The 20,492-nt window shown below is 51.3% G+C and overlaps 8 protein-coding genes across 8 annotated transcripts; 3 read left to right on the plus strand and 5 right to left on the minus strand.

Moving 5' to 3' along the window:
• Positions 1–1,267: 1,267 nt before the first annotated feature.
• BO66DRAFT_404160 (putative MFS transporter) lies at positions 1,268–3,137 on the minus strand (the record flags this gene model as incomplete). Its single annotated transcript, XM_025648917.1, has 6 exons — positions 1,268–1,406; positions 1,464–2,140; positions 2,219–2,394; positions 2,446–2,690; positions 2,741–2,823; positions 2,895–3,137. 6 exons carry the CDS (start codon positions 3,135–3,137, stop codon positions 1,268–1,270), a joined length of 1,563 nt encoding a protein of 520 aa, XP_025500853.1.
• A 1,510-nt stretch (positions 3,138–4,647) lies between these two features.
• On the plus strand, positions 4,648–7,827 carry BO66DRAFT_161609 (C2H2 type zinc finger domain protein). The gene is made up of 6 exons (XM_025642227.1): positions 4,648–4,858; positions 4,934–4,949; positions 5,097–5,629; positions 5,692–5,946; positions 5,998–6,099; positions 6,156–7,827. Exons 1-6 carry the CDS (start codon positions 4,745–4,747, stop codon positions 7,338–7,340), a joined length of 2,205 nt encoding a protein of 734 aa, XP_025500854.1. The 5' UTR covers positions 4,648–4,744; the 3' UTR covers positions 7,341–7,827.
• Positions 7,828–8,705: 878 nt separating this feature from the next.
• BO66DRAFT_161611 (uncharacterized protein) lies at positions 8,706–10,673 on the minus strand. The gene has a single exon (XM_025642228.1). The coding sequence runs from the start codon at positions 10,298–10,300 to the stop codon at positions 8,870–8,872; it is 1,431 nt and encodes a 476-aa protein (XP_025500855.1). The 5' UTR covers positions 10,301–10,673; the 3' UTR covers positions 8,706–8,869.
• Positions 10,674–11,247: 574 nt separating this feature from the next.
• BO66DRAFT_458496 (thioesterase family protein) lies at positions 11,248–12,950 on the plus strand (the record flags this gene model as incomplete). Its single annotated transcript, XM_025652218.1, has 4 exons — positions 11,248–11,844; positions 11,934–12,139; positions 12,305–12,546; positions 12,687–12,950. Exons 1-4 carry the CDS (start codon positions 11,732–11,734, stop codon positions 12,948–12,950), a joined length of 825 nt encoding a protein of 274 aa, XP_025500856.1. The 5' UTR covers positions 11,248–11,731.
• A 460-nt stretch (positions 12,951–13,410) lies between these two features.
• Positions 13,411–15,190, minus strand: BO66DRAFT_355544 (uncharacterized protein). The gene is made up of 2 exons (XM_025644857.1): positions 14,701–15,190; positions 13,411–14,637 (listed from the first exon to the last, which is right to left on the minus strand). The coding sequence occupies exons 1-2, from the start codon at positions 14,773–14,775 to the stop codon at positions 13,873–13,875; spliced, it is 840 nt and encodes a 279-aa protein (XP_025500857.1). The 5' UTR covers positions 14,776–15,190; the 3' UTR covers positions 13,411–13,872.
• Positions 15,191–15,601: 411 nt separating this feature from the next.
• On the plus strand, positions 15,602–16,792 carry BO66DRAFT_394074 (uncharacterized protein). The gene is made up of 3 exons (XM_025647905.1): positions 15,602–15,873; positions 15,947–16,013; positions 16,112–16,792. Exons 1-3 carry the CDS (start codon positions 15,844–15,846, stop codon positions 16,744–16,746), a joined length of 732 nt encoding a protein of 243 aa, XP_025500858.1. The 5' UTR covers positions 15,602–15,843; the 3' UTR covers positions 16,747–16,792.
• A 122-nt stretch (positions 16,793–16,914) lies between these two features.
• BO66DRAFT_473711 (uncharacterized protein) lies at positions 16,915–18,000 on the minus strand. Its single transcript, XM_025653077.1, has 3 exons — positions 17,807–18,000; positions 17,644–17,716; positions 16,915–17,554 (listed from the first exon to the last, which is right to left on the minus strand). The coding sequence occupies exons 1-3, from the start codon at positions 17,840–17,842 to the stop codon at positions 17,178–17,180; spliced, it is 486 nt and encodes a 161-aa protein (XP_025500859.1). The 5' UTR covers positions 17,843–18,000; the 3' UTR covers positions 16,915–17,177.
• Positions 18,001–18,835: 835 nt separating this feature from the next.
• On the minus strand, positions 18,836–20,215 carry BO66DRAFT_458500 (class I SAM-dependent methyltransferase; the record flags this gene model as incomplete). Its single annotated transcript, XM_025652219.1, has 7 exons — positions 18,836–18,990; positions 19,099–19,435; positions 19,504–19,713; positions 19,770–19,806; positions 19,876–19,946; positions 19,998–20,039; positions 20,103–20,215. 7 exons carry the CDS (start codon positions 20,213–20,215, stop codon positions 18,904–18,906), a joined length of 897 nt encoding a protein of 298 aa, XP_025500860.1. The 3' UTR covers positions 18,836–18,903.
• Between the last annotated feature and the right edge of the window lie 277 nt (positions 20,216–20,492).

Genomic DNA, 20,492 nt, shown 5'->3' on the forward strand with positions numbered 1-20,492 from the left:
CCCCCCCGCACCCCACGCTGACTCACCCTTCTCCCCACAGAGGTCCAAGCACCGAAGCTGGGTTGGAAGTCAACCTGCAACACCTCAATAGTTCGACATCACTCAAGAAACCACAACAGGCAGCCGCATAATGCTTAAATAACCCCCTTGCGAAGCTTGATCACAATAACTAGTACTGTACAGTTCGACCACCAGTCATATATTCTCATATCACCTCTCATTTTCAGATTCAGTCTTGAGACACAAGTTCAGAAATCCCAAGAGGCTATGCGCATGTTCTAGGAAATGACAGGCACTGCTGGAGGGTTGAGGAAACATCCGGCGGAAGATCTCATACCCGTCGGCAGAACCAGTAGGTGGGCAAAAGAGCTGGTTGAGCTTGAGCTTGAGCTTGCGGAGGGCGGAGGTATAGCGGAACCAACCAAGTTGAACCAACCAACCTCAGGCAATCAACATCAGCAGCTCTTCTCGCCTGCTTTACAATATCCGGATCCATGCTCATGGTATCAACACCACTTCATGAATTCAATATCGTATGACTCAAGTTGAACCCTCATAGTAAGTGAAAGGGAACACAGTCAATAAGAAAGCATTCCCTATTGCCGGTGGTTCTTCCCGAGCCCGCCAACAACAGCCCGAGAAGTTGTTTGATCGGGCAGCCGGTCCGGCGCTAAAACCCATGTAAGCGTGGCCTGACTTGGGGCCCTTCTTCTTTTCGCTTTGCCGATGTTAGGTGGTTTGATGCCGGTTGAGGGTCGGCGGGAAAAAAACCGGACGCCTGGAGTACTCCGGGAGGAGTCAATTAAATTATCTTCTGTAGTCTACAACAGATAAAATCTATCTGATGCTGGCTAAGGTCCCCCGATCTTTTCCTATAAGGCTCCGGGATAAAGTCTTTTCTCCCCTCCTCCGTTTTTCTTCTTTCCCTCCCCTTAGGATTTTATTTTCTTTTATCCGCCTAGCACGTGTATATCGTTGGTTCTATGGAAATAACATCAAAGTTCGATTTTTTTTTCTCATTCACTCTATTCAGAGTGACTTTGTTTTCTTCTTCTTCATGATGCTCTATGGTGATTCCATTCCTTGTTCGCTGCCTATCTATGCTCTATTTACAAATTCTCGCCCAACCCTGCAGTTCGCGAGGATTGGCCTTCGAGATCCGATCTATATCTAACCTTCTAAGCTTCTAGCGCTTCAATGTTCAATATTCCGCAAGTCATGCCATTGATAGTCGTGTCCGGTATAGCCAAAGAATGATGGAGACGATTTACTCGCCCGTGGCCGGACGCCAAGATCGTCCTTGCCAGTGAACGAGAGCGATCGGAATGAAACTGACACCCATGATGAGAGCGGCGCATACTCCAGCGCTGGCGGCAACTCCAACGTGTTCGAACATGGATGGGAACCTGAACAGCCTCGATTAGTACCTTAGCAACAGAAGAATGACCATGGTTGCGACCTACCAAAACGGACCCAAGAAACCCCAGATTTGACGGACGAACGTGATGAAAACTCCGATGCTGGCCGCCTCGGTGTGATAACAGTCTACGGCATAGGTGATGAGGACGGTGGTTACGATCTGGTTGCCACCGGCACAGATGGCAATGCCAATAATAGGCCTGATATTCCAGTGTCCCTCCTTGGACTGCTCGGTGCAAACCAGGAAAACAACGAGGCCCACAATTGAGCAGAGGAAGCCGACATAACTGAGCCACAGGCGATGCTCGGGCTGAGGCTTGCGATGAATCTTCTTTTCGCGCAGTCTCATCCAACGGTCGGACAAGACACCGCCCAGCTGTTCGCCGATGAGGGAGCCAACGATGGGGCCAAGGAACTGGAGACCCAGTTGCTCGGCGTTCAGGTCGAACTTGGTCTGCAGCAAGGCCGGAACCTCAACCGTGGTCATGACGTTACTCAAACAGAAGATCATGGCGTATGCAGCTGCTGGTATGGCAACGCAAGGGTGCGTGAACATGCCCAGCGGTCTAATGAAGTCCCATGGCAACAAAGGTGTGGGGTCGATCCGTCGCAGCTGAACGTACTCTCGCACCCACGCAGGCTTACTGGTGTCATAATCACCCCCGACATACCGCGTTTCCGGGCCGAAGAAGAGGTATAAGACAAATTGACCTCCGTTGATCTAATTGATGCGAAGTTGAATTGTCAGCCATCCGCCAATCATCTCCTTGGGCTTTATGCGAATCACAGAGGAACTTACCATGGCCAAGATCCAATAGATCCATTGGTAACCTATCCGATACGTAACGAATCCAAAGATGAAAGGACCGCTCGGGATTCCCAGAGTGACCAACAGTGTCCAGATCCCCATGTACCGGGCGCGGTCCTTCTTGAATGTTGTCTCCATCACTACAGCACTTCCGATAGCTTCCGTGTCTGTTAGCTTGTCTGGTTTCTCTTATGTCGGAGCGATACTAGCAAGCTTACCCGACGCGGGAGAGATGAAGAACGCTTGCAAGGCACGACAAACTGCAAGAGACGAATAACTCGTGCTTTCAGCACACCCTACATTGCAGATGAGACTGCAAATTAGGGATAGCAAAAAAACTGGACGGCGGCCCCATCGATTCGACAGGGGTTTCCAGACCAAAGGAGCCACGCCTAGGACTGCAATCTGGATGGATGTCATGTAACTGGCATCATTGATAGAAACACCGTACTCGGTCGATATCCTGGACGTCATTTAGTAATCCGGATGTCTTCGGATCGGAGGGATACCTACGTCTCATAGGCGGGAATGATGCCTGCAGCAGCAAAAGTTCCCATGCACGCGTGGAATGCAACTAGAAGAAGGTTGACGATTTTCTGCAGGATAATTATCCCATCAGCCAAGGGTTCACACATAGTCAGAAGCCAGTCAGTTGCGGGATGTTAACCTTCCATGATGGCCAGTTATAGGGATCTGCAGGATCCATGCTAGGCATAGGGTCGAGCTCCAACGTGCCATGGCGTTCGAGCAGGTAATCACGATGGGCTTTGGAGAGACGTGATGCTGCAATATCGGCATACGTTGACGGAATACCGGACTCGGTGCTTTCTACAAAGTCGACATCATCTTTGGCAGGTGTAGGGGGGTCAACAGCCGTGCGAGACGGCTGCATCTCGTGTGACCCGGTCATCTCGATGGGAGACCCTATGTTTAGGGTAAGGGAATCGGTGAACAGTTGATTTGGTGTTGAAGAGTATCGGTCACTGGATTTTTGAGATTGTTGAACAATGGGCGACAGGTATGAAGAGAGTGGAAGGGCGATTTGCTGAGGCCTACAAGGAATGTGCCAGGATTTCACAGGATTATGCGAACAGTCCACGGTACTCCTGTCAGAGGGGAGAAATTCAGGGCGAGGCTCCACGCAGTCTGGGGCTTCGGCCTATCGCTGGGGTCAGCAAATCTCCTCCCCGGGGCAAAGCTAACTGAATGACGAGTCCCGCTTACTACTGGGGCAAGTATTGGGGGATATGCGGAGGGGATTCCACAAAATGGCGAGTCGCAGTAACGGCAATGGGCGACTCGGTCTGTCACCCTCGAAGTGCGGCATAGTTCATTGGCTGGACCGAAGAACTGAGTGTGCTATCAGGTCCAAAGCATAGCCGAGGACCCGAGTCCGGGTTTTCCGGAGAACCCCAAACCCAACTTCACAAGGCCTTTCTCCAGCAAGGGACCCATTAGGTCATACAGGGACGGGATAAGTTCTTTGGAGTGGATGCCGGCCTGAGTGGGAGGAGTCATGGCAAATGTGCTGATTTGCCTTCTGAGCTCGGCTAATGCTTCTTTGGTTCACCTTTCGTTTCCACCGAGAATAAAATACTCCGCATTTATGATCCATTCAGCTTCGACCAGAGGCAGGATCGGGGTCTGCATGACGACGATGGTGGTGGTGATGATGATCATGGCAGTGGTGGCAGACAACAAGTCGATCAAATTGGCCCCGGTAGGTGTGAGTATTTCTGGAAAGAAAGAGAACTTGTGGGGTGTGGTACCTGCGAGTTCGGCCGGAAGAGAACTCCACGCACCTATGCAGCGGCTGTTAGCATGGATGTAAGGGGGGCCGGCCATGCAGTCTCGACCTTTTTTGATTTCCCATCAATCTCGTCCAGGTCAGTCTAGTTATTGACCAGCTAGTGTTCCGTAATTGAATTAGTAATGCCGAAGAGTCATGAGGATGGACTTATCGCAACTTGGGAAGAGATGGAGAAGCGAAGAGTGGAAAGTATGGAGAAGCCAATCTGGAGTCTGGAGTTAGCCGATTACTAGTTTGTACTGTTCGTTTCCATCGGTAAGTGAAGACGGGATTGTTCTTGAAGCAGAGATCCCGAGGTCTGTTAGAATGGCCGCAATACCGTACGGTATCAGAACGGTACTGCACATACTTTACCTCTCCACGTGCCTGGCTCAGTTGGGAAAAGTCCAGGTCAGTTTGCTTGTTTGCCACTTTCTTCGCTCCCTCACTGTCTGCCCCACACTTTTTCCTCTCCGCGCCCCCCCCCGAAGCCTGGATGCTATATTCTTTCTCTCCACGATCGATCATCTTCATCCCTGCTCAAGGCCCTCCTGGTCTCTCGTCGTCATCTTGTTGTTGTGGAAGGCTGGCTCCTTCGACTACCTTAGTTGATTGTTGCTGCCTACTCAATTGTGGGTGCAGATGTGATACAGCATATCTTAACTTAGTTACTCTGCGCTGCCTTGGCTGCTACCAAGCAATCTCTTCCCCTCCCCCCTCCGGCCATTATGCCACAAACCACATCCACCTCCACATCCTCGCCCACTACCACTACACCCACGACCAAGGCCTTGGTATGTCGTGTTTGTGAGAAGGGCTTCTCCAAGGCTGAACACCTGAGGGTATTTCCTCCCCAGGATCTCGTATCTTGAAGGTCTTTTTGTAGTGGAATGACTATAGCTAATTCTAGTATGTAGAGACACGAACGATGTCGTAAGCACCCCTGACTCAAGCTGTACTGGCATACAATAGGTGGCATCATGCGTTCCTATGAACCATTGACCTGCAATATATTCGCTCGTTCATCACACGTGCAGCCTTGTCTTCTTGAGTGTGTGTGCTAACGTCAGAGTTTACAAGATACGGGATCGAAGCCTTTTGTCTGCAAAGAATGCCGACGTCCTTTCGCACGCCAGGATGCTCTTACTCGGCATGAAAAGCTTCACGTCCGTGCTACAAATGCCAAGCAGGCTCAAGTACAACAGTCCGCCGGGCATGTGCCACCGCAGGCGTCGCCTCTGGATGCTCTAGCCTGGGACACCCATCGAACTACCGCACCCGCGGTGGTGTCCTCGTCGACACCCAATAATGCTTGGGAGACAACACAACCGGAGTCACAGCCCGGCCTACAGCATGCAGCCTCCGATCTCGACTTCACACTAATATGGCCTGATTCCGAAAATCTGTTTCAAAGCATCATGGCTTGTGATACGACTGATCAGTGGCAGATGCCACTTGGTGCCCTGCCCTTTCCACCTGTTGTGCAGGATGTAAATGGGATGAACTTTGGTTCGCCAAACTCCTTCGACGACAGAGGTTCATCTATAGGCGCTATCCCGTCAGGTGGTAGCCACCAGGCTGTGCGAGATGTTACAGAAATGGTTACAAGCTCGGTGAGGATATCCGATTCCATTCATTCTTACTCGAAGCTGATCCATTAAATCATGACGGATAGTCATCGAGCGTGACAGCAGCCATCAAAGCGACTTCAATAACATCGGTCTTCCTGGACGAGTGCCTTCACATGTTCTTTGTGCGATTCATACCCACTTTTCCCATTCTGCACCGAGCAACATTTGTCTTCCGGGAATGCACACATCCCTTGCTACTCAACGCTATGGCACTTGGGTCCCTGTACTTAGGCCCCAAGGATTCCGTAGCAAAGGGAGAGGCGCTATGGCGCCTGGCCCATACGGCTATTGCTACTTCTGTAAGCCGTGCTTTTGCCATGACGAAGGAGATCTTGCTCACGAAGCTGTAGTGGCAGTCCTTGATCACACATAGTGGTCCATATGATGCTTGCAAAGGAGTTCAGCTCCTACTCACAGCTCTTTTGGGACAAATATATGGTGCTCTGTCTAAGGTATGTGGCCCAACTGGTTTCTTCAAAGTAATATATGATTGACTAGTTGTTACTAGAATCGAGTGATCCGTACCACAAGCCAGGTCTTTCGCCCGCTCGGTTTCTTCTGGGCAAGACATTGCGGTATGCTAGACTGCGAGCCTTTTTCAATGGAGAGCGTGCCATTCCCCAGCGCACCGAACAGTGAGAAGGAGAATAGGTGGCGGACATGGGCAGCCAGGGAGATTCAACAACGTGCATTACTTGCCTACCACATTCTAGATGGACTGGTTGCGCAGATGTCTGGAGATGGCGCATCCACACGGCACGTGGCCAATCCACTCATTCTGCCCAGCAGTGAAGCTGCTTTCGATGCCAGTAATGTGGATGAGTGGATTGCTACCATGCGAACTCAAAGATCGGAGCAGCCTTCATTCCGACTAGTCTTCCGCTCCCTTTTCCCTCCCATCGGCAGTTTTCGCCCACTGGATTATCAGTTCTCAGCCTTCGCCCTACGGGTCGTTCTGGAAGGGTTGCAGTCTTTGGTCTCAGATTCCGACGAAAGCGATCTGGCGGCTGTCGGTGTTCCTGGCCGCTCTGACGTTCGTAGGGCGCTAGCTCAGGTGCATGAGACCATCACCATGAGCATCCACCTCTCGGCCCCGGAGAGACTCGAGGTCCTCCTCCGCTGGCACACAATCTGCTTGGACACGATGATCAATTCCACCATTCTTTGCAGACACGTTTGCTCTCGCTACGATATCACACAGCATGTCTCCGGCGGCTCTCGGACAATGAGACCTGGGTTCGATATGGTCAAATGGGTCAACACTGAAGATGCTCGTCGCGCATTGCTGCACGCGATTGCGATCCAGGATATTGTCGAGCAGTTGCCAAGGGGACGTGCTCATGTCATTCACATGCCCAGCTCCCTGTTCTCTGCAACGACAATTTACGTTGTTTTCTCGCTCGCCGGGGTGACCAATATCCACCTTCCTCGTACTATTGTCTGGCAAGACGCTTTGCTCTCGAGGGCTGATCTGAACCTTGGATGTGACACCCTTCGCCCCTCGACTGGGTCAGAGACTCGCCGTTTTGTGGAGGAGGGACGAACCGACTCTCCTCCAGGAATGGGGGCGGTGCGCAATTTGCTGTATGAGATGAACTCGTTACAGAAGTTGTTCCGCTGCTTGTTTTCTCAGTGGGGCATCGCTCACGATATGGAGGAGATCATCGATCAATGGATCACTCTTTGCCATTGATTGCCTTTGCCAGTGTGTCCACGACCTCGCGGGCGTCTCCTTCGTTTGATCGCATGAGACCTTTTGGGTCTTCAGCACAGTCAACACAACCTCCCTTGTTTATTTTTAACACTTTCAATTAATCTGGGAGGAAAGCACTCAAAGCAATTCATGCATTCTGGTGTATTCATCGCATCGATGCCTCTTGCGATCAAGAGCCTCTACTGGCACATTCCGTCCACATGGTCCCATTCAGGCCAAGGTACCACGAAAGCTCGAGAATTATGGAGAGTTTGCAAAGAGTACACACTTTGAATATGCTGCAGCGCAGTGCTTCCATATGAACACTCACTACTAGACGTGCGGTGAGAATGCACCTGGGCTCATAATCGACTACCTCACGATTTACCCTATCCCTTCCTTTTAGGTCAAGCGCAAGGCGGGGAAGCAAAACGCAAATCCAACTTTGACCAGACGTCTTACGAAATAATGATGTCACGCTAGCATGTCCGCCTGGGGACTGTGTCGCCCGGTTGATCCTGGCTCTCGTCTTTCCAGCTTTCGCAAAGTAGAATCACTGCTCAGCTGTGGCTTGGTACTTGTTCAGACCAAGTATGATGGGCTTTGTGTCAGATTGGTTGCCTAGCCATGAAGTGTGTATGGTCAACATCAATGGCAATCACTGGCTCTTCAATTTCGCGCGGGGCTGACCGAGAGAAAGGCTCTTCATCGTGCTAGGAGGCCCCGCGTATCTGAGCAGCTGAGCAGCTCTTTATTTTATCTTATTTCTTTATTTCTTTTTTTCAACGTAAGTCTTGTTGGCTTTTCTGTTTGTTCTGATCCATGTCGCAGGAGAAACTGAAATCTATCTTCAGATACCCTGAGACATGCAGCAAGAACCCCAGGGAGGTAGAAGAGATGTTCAGTGAGGGCGGAGGCCAGGGCACACTGAAATCGGGATATTCTTCGAACTTGGACCAAAGATCGAGAAAACCCCGATACCCCGATGAAAACCTTCTTCATGCCAACATTGCTACTCGAACTACAGAACATTGAAAAATCATGCCACCACTCATGGAACCATCACTAGCAAGTCGGATCGGTGAAATTAAGTCCAAGTCCAATTACCTCATTCTGATCAGTCTGTGGGGTAAATATGCATGCTATGCTATATTTGCGACTGAAATCCAAAACAAACGATGCCTAAATTTTGAACCATAACGAAAACATCAAAGATAATCGTAAACGACGCAAAGCCAATGCTCAAGCTGCAAGGAAATGGGTATCTCTAGGCAATTTGATGCTCATGAGAACAGATGAAAGGTAAATGCGATGAACAATGCAAAAGGGTAAACCAACAACATCTAAGACAGAGAGCCACCCATTTGAAATGCAAATTAGGAAATGAGAAAAAAATGTAGCGTGCTGAAACGGTGAATCAAGCTAAGCCAAAGATCAGGTATAGACGTAAAGAAACCTCATATCACTCAATCATCATGAAGGTATATATGTACGAATGTCGTATGTGTGTATCGATATGTCGATCGATTTTAGTTCGTGTTCGTGGCTGCACGTTCTGCAGCAGATGCCTTGTCAATGCGCAACAAGGCCCGGGCAACAGACATGCCCACGTCCTTGAAAAGATCATTAATGATCGACTCGCACGCTCCCGGAAACCCCGGCGGCTTGGTCTCCTGTCGTCCCATACCCGGGGAGATTCGGTCGATGATCTTGCCGAAGGTGAACTCAATACATTCTTCGATCATCTTCATCTTGTGACGGAACACCAGTAACGACTTGTCCACGGATCCACCAAGGGCCGTGTTCAAGGCGGCAGCATTGCCATCGGGATAGGCGCGAAGACGTTGAGCGGGACGGTCGCAGGCGCCCTCATCATCAGCGTCCCGATGTCTCTTGAGAGGATTGTGACCCAGAGAGGACTGGTGGAGAGCCATAGACGATGACCGCGGAGCCATTGCCTGCGAGGGGGAGCTGGTTCTTTCCTCCGCCAAACGCTGGGCAGTTGTTTGACCGAGGCGGTCCCCGACTCCCAAGAGCGACCGGTGCGTTTGCTGCGGGGTGGTATCTCGGCTTAGTGGGCGAGCGAAGGCAGCGAATATATCACCCCGTGTTCGCACTGGAGCGGCAGCGACCTTCGGTTCTTCGCCCCACATCGCCATCTGCTCCATCTCCTCCGGGGGTGGGAGATTCCGGAGCCAGGTATATACCCGGTTCATGGTGACCACCATATCATGTTCGGGGAGGGTAATCCGCGCCGCGGGCTGGGCCGTGGGAGTCTCCTTGTGCACGGGTGCAGCGACCGGAGCAACGGGCTTGGGCTTGGTCCGCACTTCCTCGGCCGGGCGGTTCTCAGTGTACTTGGCCCGGTCAATGTCGCTGATCCAATGGTTCAACAGGCCGAGGACTTCCTTGGGAATGTCGATAGTCGGATGGGGGCGACCTTGTCGGAAGGATTCATAGTAAGCGGAGCGTTTGGCGACGTAGGTGTAGATGCGACGACGACAGGATTGCCAGGAGTAGCGACGGCCGGTCCGCATCTCGAGGGTGTTGGCAATCTTGATCCAGAAACTCTTGGGGTAGGCGTGGGCATCGTAATCATCCATGGAGGCGGCACATAGTTTGACAAGACATACTTGCTCGGGAATGGTGAGTTGTTTGCCGCGACCGGGGTGGGTGGGTTCCATGGGCAGAATGGGTTTGTCGACCGAGGTGGATTGAGAAAGGGACTGCGAGGGCGAATCTTTATTCATGATCAGGGCAGTAGCGGTAGCGGTAGCGGTGATGGTGGTGGTCGTGTTGGTGGTGGTGGTGGTGGTGATAGGGATAGTGATGGGGTCGGGCTTAATGGCGGCCGAGGACTGCGAGGGGTTGATGATAATCTGAGATTGCGGTGTGCTTCTTCCCCATAAGGAGTGATCGGGCCGCACGGGGTTCAGGACCGTAGTTCCGGAATACTCCATTTCGGAGAGATTGATCTGGTAAGATTGATCTCTTCTCAAAAAGACACACACACACACACACACGCACACGCACAATATCCTGGGAGAAGTGAGGGAGGGCAGAATGGCCCCTGATGGGAGGGGAAGGGAAGAAAAGGAGAAGAGGGAGGAGGGAGGGAGAAAGGATGGAGGAGAGAAAGGGAAAGGAAAAGGAAAAAAATAGAGGGAAGGATCAGGAGATTTCCAGTTTGGCCGCCGCCGCTTTCCCCAAACGAAATTACATGAAAATGGAAAACGAATAAACGGAATAAATAAATAATAACTAATTAATGCCTGAAAGCAAAAGCAAAAGCAAAAGCATAGGACTAAAGACACAGAGGCAGAGGCAGAGGCAGAGGCAAAAAGTAGCAAAAGCCGAGCGGCGAAAACCGCGCCGCGTCCGCGTCAGCCCACGTGATCGGCGGTCGGCGGGTTGATTTGATGATTTGATGATTTTCTAATGACTTCGAGGGTCAAGTTGGGTCGAAATCAACCGATCTCTTAATTGACTTACTCATGTCCGGACTTAAGGGAACCGGACAAGCACTCAATCAGAAGGCAGCCTCGCATCTTTTCTTATTATCGAGTGGTATAATTATGAATTATGGACCTAACGGCCTGACCGGTTGTGTTCCGACGCCCCCTCCCCACCTTCAGAAAGCTTCATGCATAAAGAGCCGTCCTACTCCGACTACAGTACTGTACAGTACTGTCTGTACTCTGCCTGCACATACAGTCCACACATCACACATCATATAATCTGTTTGGGATATCCCCATTGTTGTCTCGGCTGAACGCTGGATTGTTGCCTCGCATCGAACTCCTTCTTTATCCACGAACCTCGGCTCGCTAATCAAATCAAATCAAAAAAATCTCTTCTCCGAGATGATCTCCCGCATTTAGTCTTTGCAGCCCAGAACCTGAATCGACTCCCGATTTGCATTCCATGGATCGTGGTTGGGCGCACGGCGGAATTCCGGGAGCATTCAAGAAGGTGTCAATGCCTCAGTGGTCTGGGACTGGTTCTTTCACTTCAGTCTAAGTGTCGTCATTCCAAATTCCATCCATGCTAGTCGCCCATGGCTGGTCCTCCGTCTTTCACGAAGCCGGCGAAACCCCTCCTACAGGTTGTAGGCTTTTGACAGGGTGGTACAAATCCATGCAGAGTCGAAGACACAATGAGCTGCCCCCTCTTCTCCAATACCCCGGACTGGTCGGGGTTCCTATATGAACCACGTTGAATCCATAGTTCGGCTCCAGACAGCCCAGGCGATCGGTTGCTCTTTCCTGAATACACGAACGAGTCCGCACGCCCTCCTGTCTCTGCAGCCGCCAAATCTGCCCCAGTAGCAACAACTTCGTACTTAATACCATTGACACCGGCGATCAAACCAGCTCTCGTTGATTACCAACATGCCACCGCAATCCAAACCTAGTTTGCTGGAGGTAGTGTCATCCGTAGCGCCTGTGACAGGGACGCGAGGTCAGTTTACCGTCACAATCACCCGAGATTGGTGCACTCAACAGTATGTCTGTCCGACTGCTGCTGCTGCTGCTGCGCGCGCGTTTGCGAGCGCCTCAACCTTCCCCACTGAGTTGAGTTGACCCGAGACAGTTCTGTTTTGGGAGGATTCTCCGCGGCGGTCATGTTGTCCGCTGGTCGGAAATTTCTCGAACAGGAGCTGGGCGATGGTCTTTATCCCGACCCCGTGCATGCCTTTGTGCAGTTTCTCCGGGAAGTCCACCCGGGCGAGTGCACCATTACCTGTGCCATCTCACGGACCTCATCTCGACGATGCGTCGTCACGGTTGAGTTGAAACGTGCTGCTGCTGCTGCTGCTGCTTTAAAGGACCAGAGAGAAACCCCGAACACAACAGGATCACCATTACTTATAACCACTACCCTTGGCGTTTTCACTTATGCCGATATCTCCAAAGAGCAAGGCCTCACCCTAGAGCCCCATCCCGCATCAACAAAAGTAGCAGCAGCAGCAGCAGCAGCAGCAATTAGACCACCATTACCCAACCGACAAACAGAATGCACCACCATCGACAACCCCGTTGTCGACGCCACTCCGGTAACCCGCAAGATGCATTGGGTTGCACCCCGCTCCGCCAACGGACTCTGGGGCCATCGTCTCGGGGGACACAATCGCGAAGTATGGCTCTCCTTCCGCGATGGGACCAAATTCTCCGACATTCTACATCTAGCATACCTCTCGGACCTGGTCAGTCTAGTTTCCTCCCGCCCCACCCTTGTCCTTTTCCAACCCCAACTCTTTCCCATACATTGTCACCACAGAAACCCCCTACGTATACATTCTTCAAAAACCTAATGTGAGCAAATCCACAACCCCCCAAAATATAGCCCCTCCATCCCGCAGCAACCCATACCCCCGACTTCTACGCCAAGCACGCCATCTCCACCCTGTGTCTGTCGATCGAGTTCAAGAGACGGCCCGATCCGGCCACGGAATGGGTTCTGACCCGCTCCACCTCGTATCAGATCGCGCGCGGTCGCTACGATGTGAGCCTGCAGATCTATGATGAGTCCGGTGCGCTCCTTGCGTTGAGTCAACATGTGGTTTTCGTCACGGATCTGAAGCCCGTGTGGGTGGGGGGAAGGTTGTGAAGGGTGTGTTATGGCAGGGGGGCAGGGATAAGACAAGGGGGACGACTTTGGGGGAGGGGCGTAACTTTGGTAGGTGGGTAAATATGGCCAGGCTGGTATTTTTAGTATTGATCGAAATGAAACTCTGCTGGATCGTGGTCTTCGAAGCATGAGGATGTTGCAAGTTATTGCAATTCACGTGTCTTTCTTGATGCTGGAATACAGCCGGCCATGGAAGCATGGTCAATAATCCCTTGTGATGTAGGTACCCAGTCACTCTGAACTGGATTGGCAGCACAAAAAAAATACGAATCCGGAATTAGAAGTGTAGCAACCGATCACATTTCTACTAAGGATCTTATTTTACTATGCCAACATTCCTTCCTACTGAAATACTTCAGGTCGATTCGATGATCATACTCCAGATTGGGGCGGGTAGGGCTCAGGGCTCGGGGCTAGGGTTTGCTTGCTTGCTTGCTTGCTCGACTCATGTAAGTTAATGCTAGATACGGAGAGTATATCTGCATATCTTCTACATAAAAACTCACAAGATTGGCTTTCCGAACCATGCATGAGCATATCCGTAGGATGCAATCCTTTACACACATGAACTGGATGAACCTTGAAAAGTCAGTCAGCCGCCGCGGCAAACATGTCTTGTTCTAGACCCATGCACCGATGCATGGAGACAAGCCGCCATATGATCTATCAACTGTCCCCCCCTCGCCCATTGCCAGCTGTAAAGACTGACGCCGGCTCAGCCACACACAAAGTCTTTCTCTCGTCACTTTCTTAATCACTGTACGGGGTGGGGTGGCTGATAGTTTGAACAACATTTCCAGAATAGAAATACAAAACGTGTAGGGGGTAAACAGGGAGAGCCGGAGACAATCCCTCCTAAAGGTTGGAACATCGAAGCGTAAGAACACGAAAACGTAAGATCCTAAACGACATCGCCACCAAGATACGATCCAGACGGGACCGAGTCCAACAGATGATCGAACGCAAAAACATGCCCGTGTAGCCGCTGCTGGATGTCATCCATGGGATGGAAACCGGAAGAGTGATGAAGACCGACACTGGACGACGACGCATGGCCGCCGTGCTCGAAGCCAGAGATGATCGGAAGGTCAGGCACAAGGGCCTTCTGCGCGCGCTTGTCCGACCGGGCGTTGCCATGTCGGGTGGTAGCGAGGGCAGTGTCGCCAGGACCACCGGTGGCAGGAGAGTCCACGATCATGAGGTCGTTGGGCTCCTTGACTGGGGTGATGAGCCCGTAGGGCACTGCTTCGCTACTCTCGCGCTTGAACGTCAGATCCTTCTTGTCCTCTTCCTCGATGCTATCTTCTACAAAGATCGCCTGCACGAGTGAGCCGCCATGGCTGGTAGGGGTACGGGTACTGCTACCGCCCTTCGCGGGCCTGGTCGGCGTCTTCTGCGAGATGGTACGGCCGTCTCTGCGAGCGCGGGACGAAGATGGAGTGGGCTGGCTGGCTTTGGTCACGCCGTTGCGGGGTCCTCGAGGGGTCCGCGGGGTCAAGATGCCGGACGAGCTGTTGCGAGCCCGCAGCTCGGTGAAATTGATGCCTCGCGAATCCAGCTCGCCGCGAAGCTCGTCGGCCATTTTACGCCACTTCCGGAAGCGGCCTTCGATGGAGTCGTAACTTGCGCCCTGCCCGAAAGCTGTTGCCATAGCCTTGTAGTCCAGCTGTAATTGAATCAGTTAGATCGAGCCCGTGGGGTTGCTGATTGTGGAGGCGGGGCACTGTACCTTCAGGCCGGGGTGGGCCACAATCAACGATGCGAGGAGCCGATCGGTCGACTCCGGGGCTTTCCAGTTGACCATCTTGTCACAAGGAAGTGAAGAGCTCTAACAGAGAATGCTTGTGTTTCGAGTCCAAGGAAGCTTGGGATGCAAACGCACTGGGTTGCCAGATCAAACAAGACCGAAGAACAGAGGAAGAAATGTGCAACAGCAGATGGAAGTGTCTGACCACCGAAATGAGAGAGCCCTAATCCTGTATTTATTCACAGTGCAGGACCAAGAATCCAGATGCCCTCCAGTCAGATCACAAGGACGCTAACAGATTCCTCCAGCAACCGAAACGGGGCTGTCAAAAGTCCCTCGAAATTGTACTGTGATTGAGGGGATGAGATAGGTAGAGATCCTTGTCCACTGGCGCTCTCTGTTTGTCGGGGACAGGCGGACAAGGCAGGGGTTGTACGATGCTGTGTCGCAGCGTAAGACTTTCACAATTCGACGTGTAGAATGGAGCTGGCTGAGAAAGGAGAATGATAAGCGCACAGGGTCTGGAACGGGGGCAATGGCGTAGCGTGCTGTACCTTTGTCACAAATCGGATGTATACAAAGTGATCAGTCAAGATGCAGGATCCCGGTCGGAGGAAAGGTTCAAACAGCGGCTGCAGGCAAGTGGATTCCTGCAGCACAAGAGCAAATTCAAGTAGTAACACGTCCTCGAATCCTGTTACATTATCGAGGAAATCGAGAGTGAGAGAACACTGCAGATTGTGATGCAAACAGTGGGGGGTGGGAAGTTGTCGAGGGCAGGCTGAGAGCTGTGAGTGTTACCTGAGCTGCTTACCCACTAAGACAGGTTCTGGTCACTGTTACCTGCGAGGCTGGGATCATTCACTTGAGCCTAGAGGTAGATATCTCCAAAGTTAATAGACTAGAGATTTTCTTCTGGCTCTAAAATTCTTACTATATACTCTTAACCCTTTCTGTTCAACTTAACAACTCCTCAAATCTCTTCTTCTCTACCTTGTCTCTTACTCTTCCAGATTCAAATCTATCATCAAGTCACCTGAAGTCTTTAATTAGTAGAACTTGTACCTTATCAGATAGTACTTACTACAGTCCTCTTTCCATCCTACCTCGCCTACATACGCAAAAATGCGCTGGACTTCCGAAGCTGATCAACTTGTATGTCCTCTTTACTCTCTGTCTCTCTCCATTTGCGATTCCTATTTCCCTCAGACAGCTAACATCGACAAAGCTTCTGCTAAAGATCGTCGAGACACACAACCTGTCCGTGAACTACAGGAAGGTAGCGGAAGCATGGCGTAAGCCCCCTCCCGCCTTCCCCAGCTTGTCTCTACTCGTCCTCAGTCTCCCTGAAAACCTACTCTGCTAACCATGGAATTCTCCCCCTCATACCCAGCCGTTGCCGCAGGAGAACTCCCCCCTACACCTCGAGCCATCAGCGAGAGGCTGGTCAGAATCCGTAATCTGGCAGGCACAACCGCCAGCAGCACCAGCAAAGGAAGCAATCAGGACGACAACAACCCCATCACCCCGACCGCCACCCCTCGCAAGCCCCGCAAGAACAGCGCACCCACTACGCCCAGCTCCACCAAGCGGAAGCGAGAAACTGCTATCAAGGCAGAGTCCATGCCCGCGGACTCCCTCATCAAGAGCGAGGCGGGAGCCGGGCCCTCTCCCATCAAGATAGAAGCTCTGAACCCCTTTGGCATCGACACCCATATGATGGACACCACCCCAACGAAGAAGACCCCTCTCGCTCATACTGGGATGGGTGCGGCGAACCAGCTGTTCGCGGGGCATACCCTGTATCAGACGCATGGAGCCGCGGCTGCTGCCCACGTCGAGCAGGATACCCCGTCCAAGAGAGTGCGTAAGCCGGCTGCTCCGGCGCCGGGGATGGTCAACTGGACGACGCACCACCACTTTGGCAGAGACGAGCAGGAGGTGGATGTTGAGAGCTCGGCCTCGGAGTACTGCCCGGAGAATGAGATGGTTGCTGCGCCTCGCGGTGCCATGATGAACTATGTCTAGATGGCGGGAATTTATCTAGATGGTGACTGGGGGCGGCAGGTTGCGTTTTTTTTTTTTTTTTTTTTCCTTTTTTCCTCCATCTCGAGCTAAGATCAGACTGTTCACAATCATTTGTGTGTATGTACTTTAAGAGGGCGGTTTATCAAGAGTTCTTACGCAATGGGACTTAGTACTGCATTTTCTAGCAATGATGCCACTTTCACAAGAATGAGATACAAGAACTGCAATTACAGCTTGATCATCGAGATTCCACCAGTGCCTATCCCACGTAGAACTAGAACCCCCCAACCTAGAACTGCAATAAATCCCATCTCATATCTTCGACATTCCGAAGCACAACCCAGCTTCGCCATCCCCACAATAAAGTTGCAGCTCAAGAGCCAGATTAAGTACATCACAAAAAGATCAGACCCGAGATCTAGGAAAGCGAATCAGATCGCCTCCTGCATGTAAGCATCCTCAATACTCTGATACACAGGCTGAGATCCATCAGTCGTGTCGGTCGTTGCATGCGGAGCCTCCTCTTCCATCTCTTCAGCCTTGACCTTCTTAGCGCGGCCTCTCTTCTTCGGAGTCACCGGCGCCGCCTCAGCGCTACCATCGGCTTCCACCTTCACCTTGGGAGGTCTTCCTCGCTTCCTCGGCCCAGATGCGGGGGTGCCGTGAGCGGAGGCAGGATCAACGCCGCCGGTGGAATCCCTGGTAGGGGTCGAGGGAAGGGCGGGAGGGCCGTCTGCGGCGGTGGGTCCGGGCCTGGCGCGCTCCCTCAGGTTTCGGAGGCGGTGCTGGATAGCGTAGATAGTACATTCTAGTTTCAGGGTCACAAGGTTTAGTTTTGCTTTGGGGGGCTTCTTCCTCTGGAGGGATCTGAGGTTTTGGGGGGTAGAGAGGACATACCGGGACCCATGAGCTGGGCGATACGGGGATAGTCGAGCTTGGTGTTGATGGTCTGCAAGATGGCTGTAAGTAGCTTTGACGTTGATCGGTTAGCTGTATGGCTGCGAGCAGGAAAGACCAAGAGAGAGAGAGAGAGAGAGAGAGAGAGAGGACAGGCACGTACCTTAGCATCTGCCGCCTCGTTCCATGTCATGGGCATCTTTGCGATGGAGTTTGGGTTTTGGTTTGATAGACTATAGTGTGGCTTGGAGTAATTTGATGTTGATGTAATAGTTCTAGAAAAATTGAAGATGGGATATGTGTTGTTGGGGTAAAAGGTAGAGAGAAAATATTTTGAGGAGACAAGCAGACGAAGAGATAAATACACAAGAGCCGATAGAGAAAATAAAAACTGGAAGCAAAGTGTAAAACATTCTAGGCCGGGGTGTTATTCACTCATAGGCCGAGTACCTGTAGGTGTTACTGCCTAGCAACCAGTGCATTTATAGTAATACTCTACAGAAACTGGATTAGTAAATTCCATGCCGCGAGAACGATTTCCTGGCCTGACCATGACCACACCTGGTTGTGAAGTGAATATGTAGGAAGAGAGACCCTGCTTCTTACTCTTAGGCATAGCAGCAGCTACCTTATTCTCCTTCTAGTTCCCTCGAGATTTTTACCTCCCGGATGAAGTATGCAGTGCACAGGCAGGACAAATCAGATGACTATCGAGGCTAATCAAGTAGCTGTCTTCGGTTGTTCTAGAGTGACTCTTCTAAGTAGAGAGCCTCATCAATAACGGACGCTTCTTGTAGTATATGCTTATGACAATACTACTGTTCATCTTTCTAGAACTAAAAGTTCGACGGTGCCCCAATGTCCCCAGCACTTTCCCTTTCGTGTGTCCAGCAGCTGTACAGATATCAGACCACATCTGAAGTGGCTTCAGAGACGATACAGAATAGTTTGATGATGTATATGATGGCTATTTACTCCAAGTACGTGTGGTTAAGTAGGTGCACTCTTTTACCTCAACATAGAAAGTCGAAACTGCAATCTATGCTCCAGGACTCTGGGTATATCCCCTCAAACTTAATTACATGTCTGGTAATTTGGAATTTCCGATTATTAGTGCCGCTCTGAAACGCACGGTAGATATCACATCCACCAGATCTCGGAGCTAAACGGTGTGTATAGGTTTCTGACCATAAACTGCGACGCTAAAGTACGCCGGGGCGATAAGTCAGCATTAGCCCACCGCACAGGAATGCGCACGACTTACACTTCAAAGTAAGCATGAACATTTGGATCCCGCAGGCCTTTGCGCATTTGGGCCAAGAAAACCTGTACTTCCGCGAAGGTCCACTAAGATATATGGGGATGCCGTCAGCGCCTATCGTTCCATGCGCCAGCTTCATCTCGAGGACTCGAGATGAGATAGACATCGATGAGTATCGAGATTTCGTCACGCACCTTCATTATCCGCGTAAGCAACGCCATAGCCCAGCCCTCAATGCCATGCTCGCAATGAACCAGATTCCATATCCCGAGACTCCTCAGCTTTTTGTCTCTGCTCCACGGACCCACCGGCAACTTGTACCGGTGCTCAACAACATTCTGAAAGCCTGCATCTCGCATATAGCCAGCCGCTAGCTCGGCAATGCGGAAAGTCTTCCCTAGTTTCTCACCGGCCTCGATGAACGTCTTCGACCAGATCGACAACACATGGTCCTCCATTAATGTCTCGTCGTCCGATCGGAATTGTATGGACATCTCGAGTTGATCGAACCATCCTCCAGGACGCAGATGTCTGAGACAATATCAAACAAGTTCTCTCAGATATGGTGGCAGAAAGTATAACAGAACGTAAAGGCTTACCTAAGGGCTTTGTGGTAGAATTGTGGCCAGTCCGCAATTGCTCCGTACAAAGTACGGGTGTGAATCAGATCGAAGTAGTTCGCAGGGTAAATCCAATCCTCCGACGCATCATCAATCACGAATTGCAAGTTAGGGGGGATGAAGCTTGGCTGAATGGGCGACAGATCCGTCCCGATGACTTCGGCAGAGGGATGTTCATCCGCGAAATCACTAATCACAGTACTGGTCAGAATGCCGCGTCTCACCCAGGCTGCCTCGACACGTACATGGCCCAAATACCAGTACCGGTGCCAATGTCAAGTGCTCTCTGGGTACATTGTAAGCACAATACGGGTCGTCTGATAAGGATGATGTCTTTGAAACTAGCTCAACATACCTGAATGCTATTCCCGGTGGGCGCTAAATGTAACCTGCCATCCAGCAATAATGTAAACATGTGGTGGCTGTTGCATGGTGTCAACGCGGGTTAGCGATTTCCCGACTCCTCTACTCACGCGATATCTAGCTGTGTATTCTGTTTATCATCATTCGGGGCCCTGGCAAGATAAGGTCAGGCTCATACAATTAGTGATTGGGATGACATTGGCTGCTGTGCTCACCAATAAGCTCCGTCCTTGTATGCATGGTATCGTCGTCCATTCTCATAGCGATACGATGTTATTTCGGAATCCAATGATGTGGTATCGCTCGCGCTATGGCGTTTTGCGCTCATCAGTCGTGAACTCTCATCGTATCCAAGTAGACAGCTACTTACAGCTCCTCCGCATAGTCTGAAAAGTCGTCATCAAGCCCCTGTTATGAGCTGGGATAAGCGAATGGCTGACGAACACATAAAAGAACGAGATGCTAGGCCTGTAAGTGCCAGCACTCTTGAGCACTCACTGAATCCAAGATACCGTCGTCGTCATGACTTTCTCCTGGGAAGGCAGTTTGGGGAATGCCACTTGGAACGGTAAACGGCAGCGTGCTAGTCTGTACCAAGTCTGCGG

This window comes from Aspergillus aculeatinus (genome assembly GCF_003184765.1).
Source record: "Aspergillus aculeatinus CBS 121060 unplaced genomic scaffold BO66scaffold_45, whole genome shotgun sequence".
NCBI lineage: Eukaryota > Fungi > Ascomycota > Eurotiomycetes > Eurotiales > Aspergillaceae > Aspergillus > Aspergillus aculeatinus.

Bases quoted from the DNA above. Each gene is read 5' to 3' on its own strand.
- BO66DRAFT_473711 (XM_025653077.1), bottom strand. From the start codon at position 17,842: ATGCCCATGACATGGAACGAGGCGGCAGATGCTAAG. The intron at 17,717-17,806 runs GTACGTGCCTGT...TCAACGTCAAAG, and splicing joins ACGAGGCGGCAGATGCTAAG to CTACTTACAGCCATCTTGCA. The intron at 17,555-17,643 runs GTATGTCCTCTC...CCCTGAAACTAG, and splicing joins CGCCCAGCTCATGGGTCCCG to AATGTACTATCTACGCTATC.
- BO66DRAFT_161609 (XM_025642227.1), top strand. From the start codon at position 4,745: ATGCCACAAACCACATCCACCTCCACATCCTCGCCCACTACCACTACA. The intron at 5,947-5,997 runs GTAAGCCGTGCT...ACGAAGCTGTAG, and splicing joins ATACGGCTATTGCTACTTCT to TGGCAGTCCTTGATCACACA. The intron at 6,100-6,155 runs GTATGTGGCCCA...AGTTGTTACTAG, and splicing joins TATATGGTGCTCTGTCTAAG to AATCGAGTGATCCGTACCAC.
- BO66DRAFT_355544 (XM_025644857.1), bottom strand. From the start codon at position 14,775: ATGGTCAACTGGAAAGCCCCGGAGTCGACCGATCGGCTCCTCGCATCG. The intron at 14,638-14,700 runs GTACAGTGCCCC...ATTCAATTACAG, and splicing joins TGGCCCACCCCGGCCTGAAG to CTGGACTACAAGGCTATGGC.
- BO66DRAFT_394074 (XM_025647905.1), top strand. From the start codon at position 15,844: ATGCGCTGGACTTCCGAAGCTGATCAACTT. The intron at 15,874-15,946 runs GTATGTCCTCTT...ACATCGACAAAG, and splicing joins CTTCCGAAGCTGATCAACTT to CTTCTGCTAAAGATCGTCGA. The intron at 16,014-16,111 runs GTAAGCCCCCTC...CCTCATACCCAG, and splicing joins GAAGGTAGCGGAAGCATGGC to CCGTTGCCGCAGGAGAACTC.
- BO66DRAFT_161611 (XM_025642228.1), bottom strand. From the start codon at position 10,300: ATGGAGTATTCCGGAACTACGGTCCTGAACCCCGTGCGGCCCGATCAC.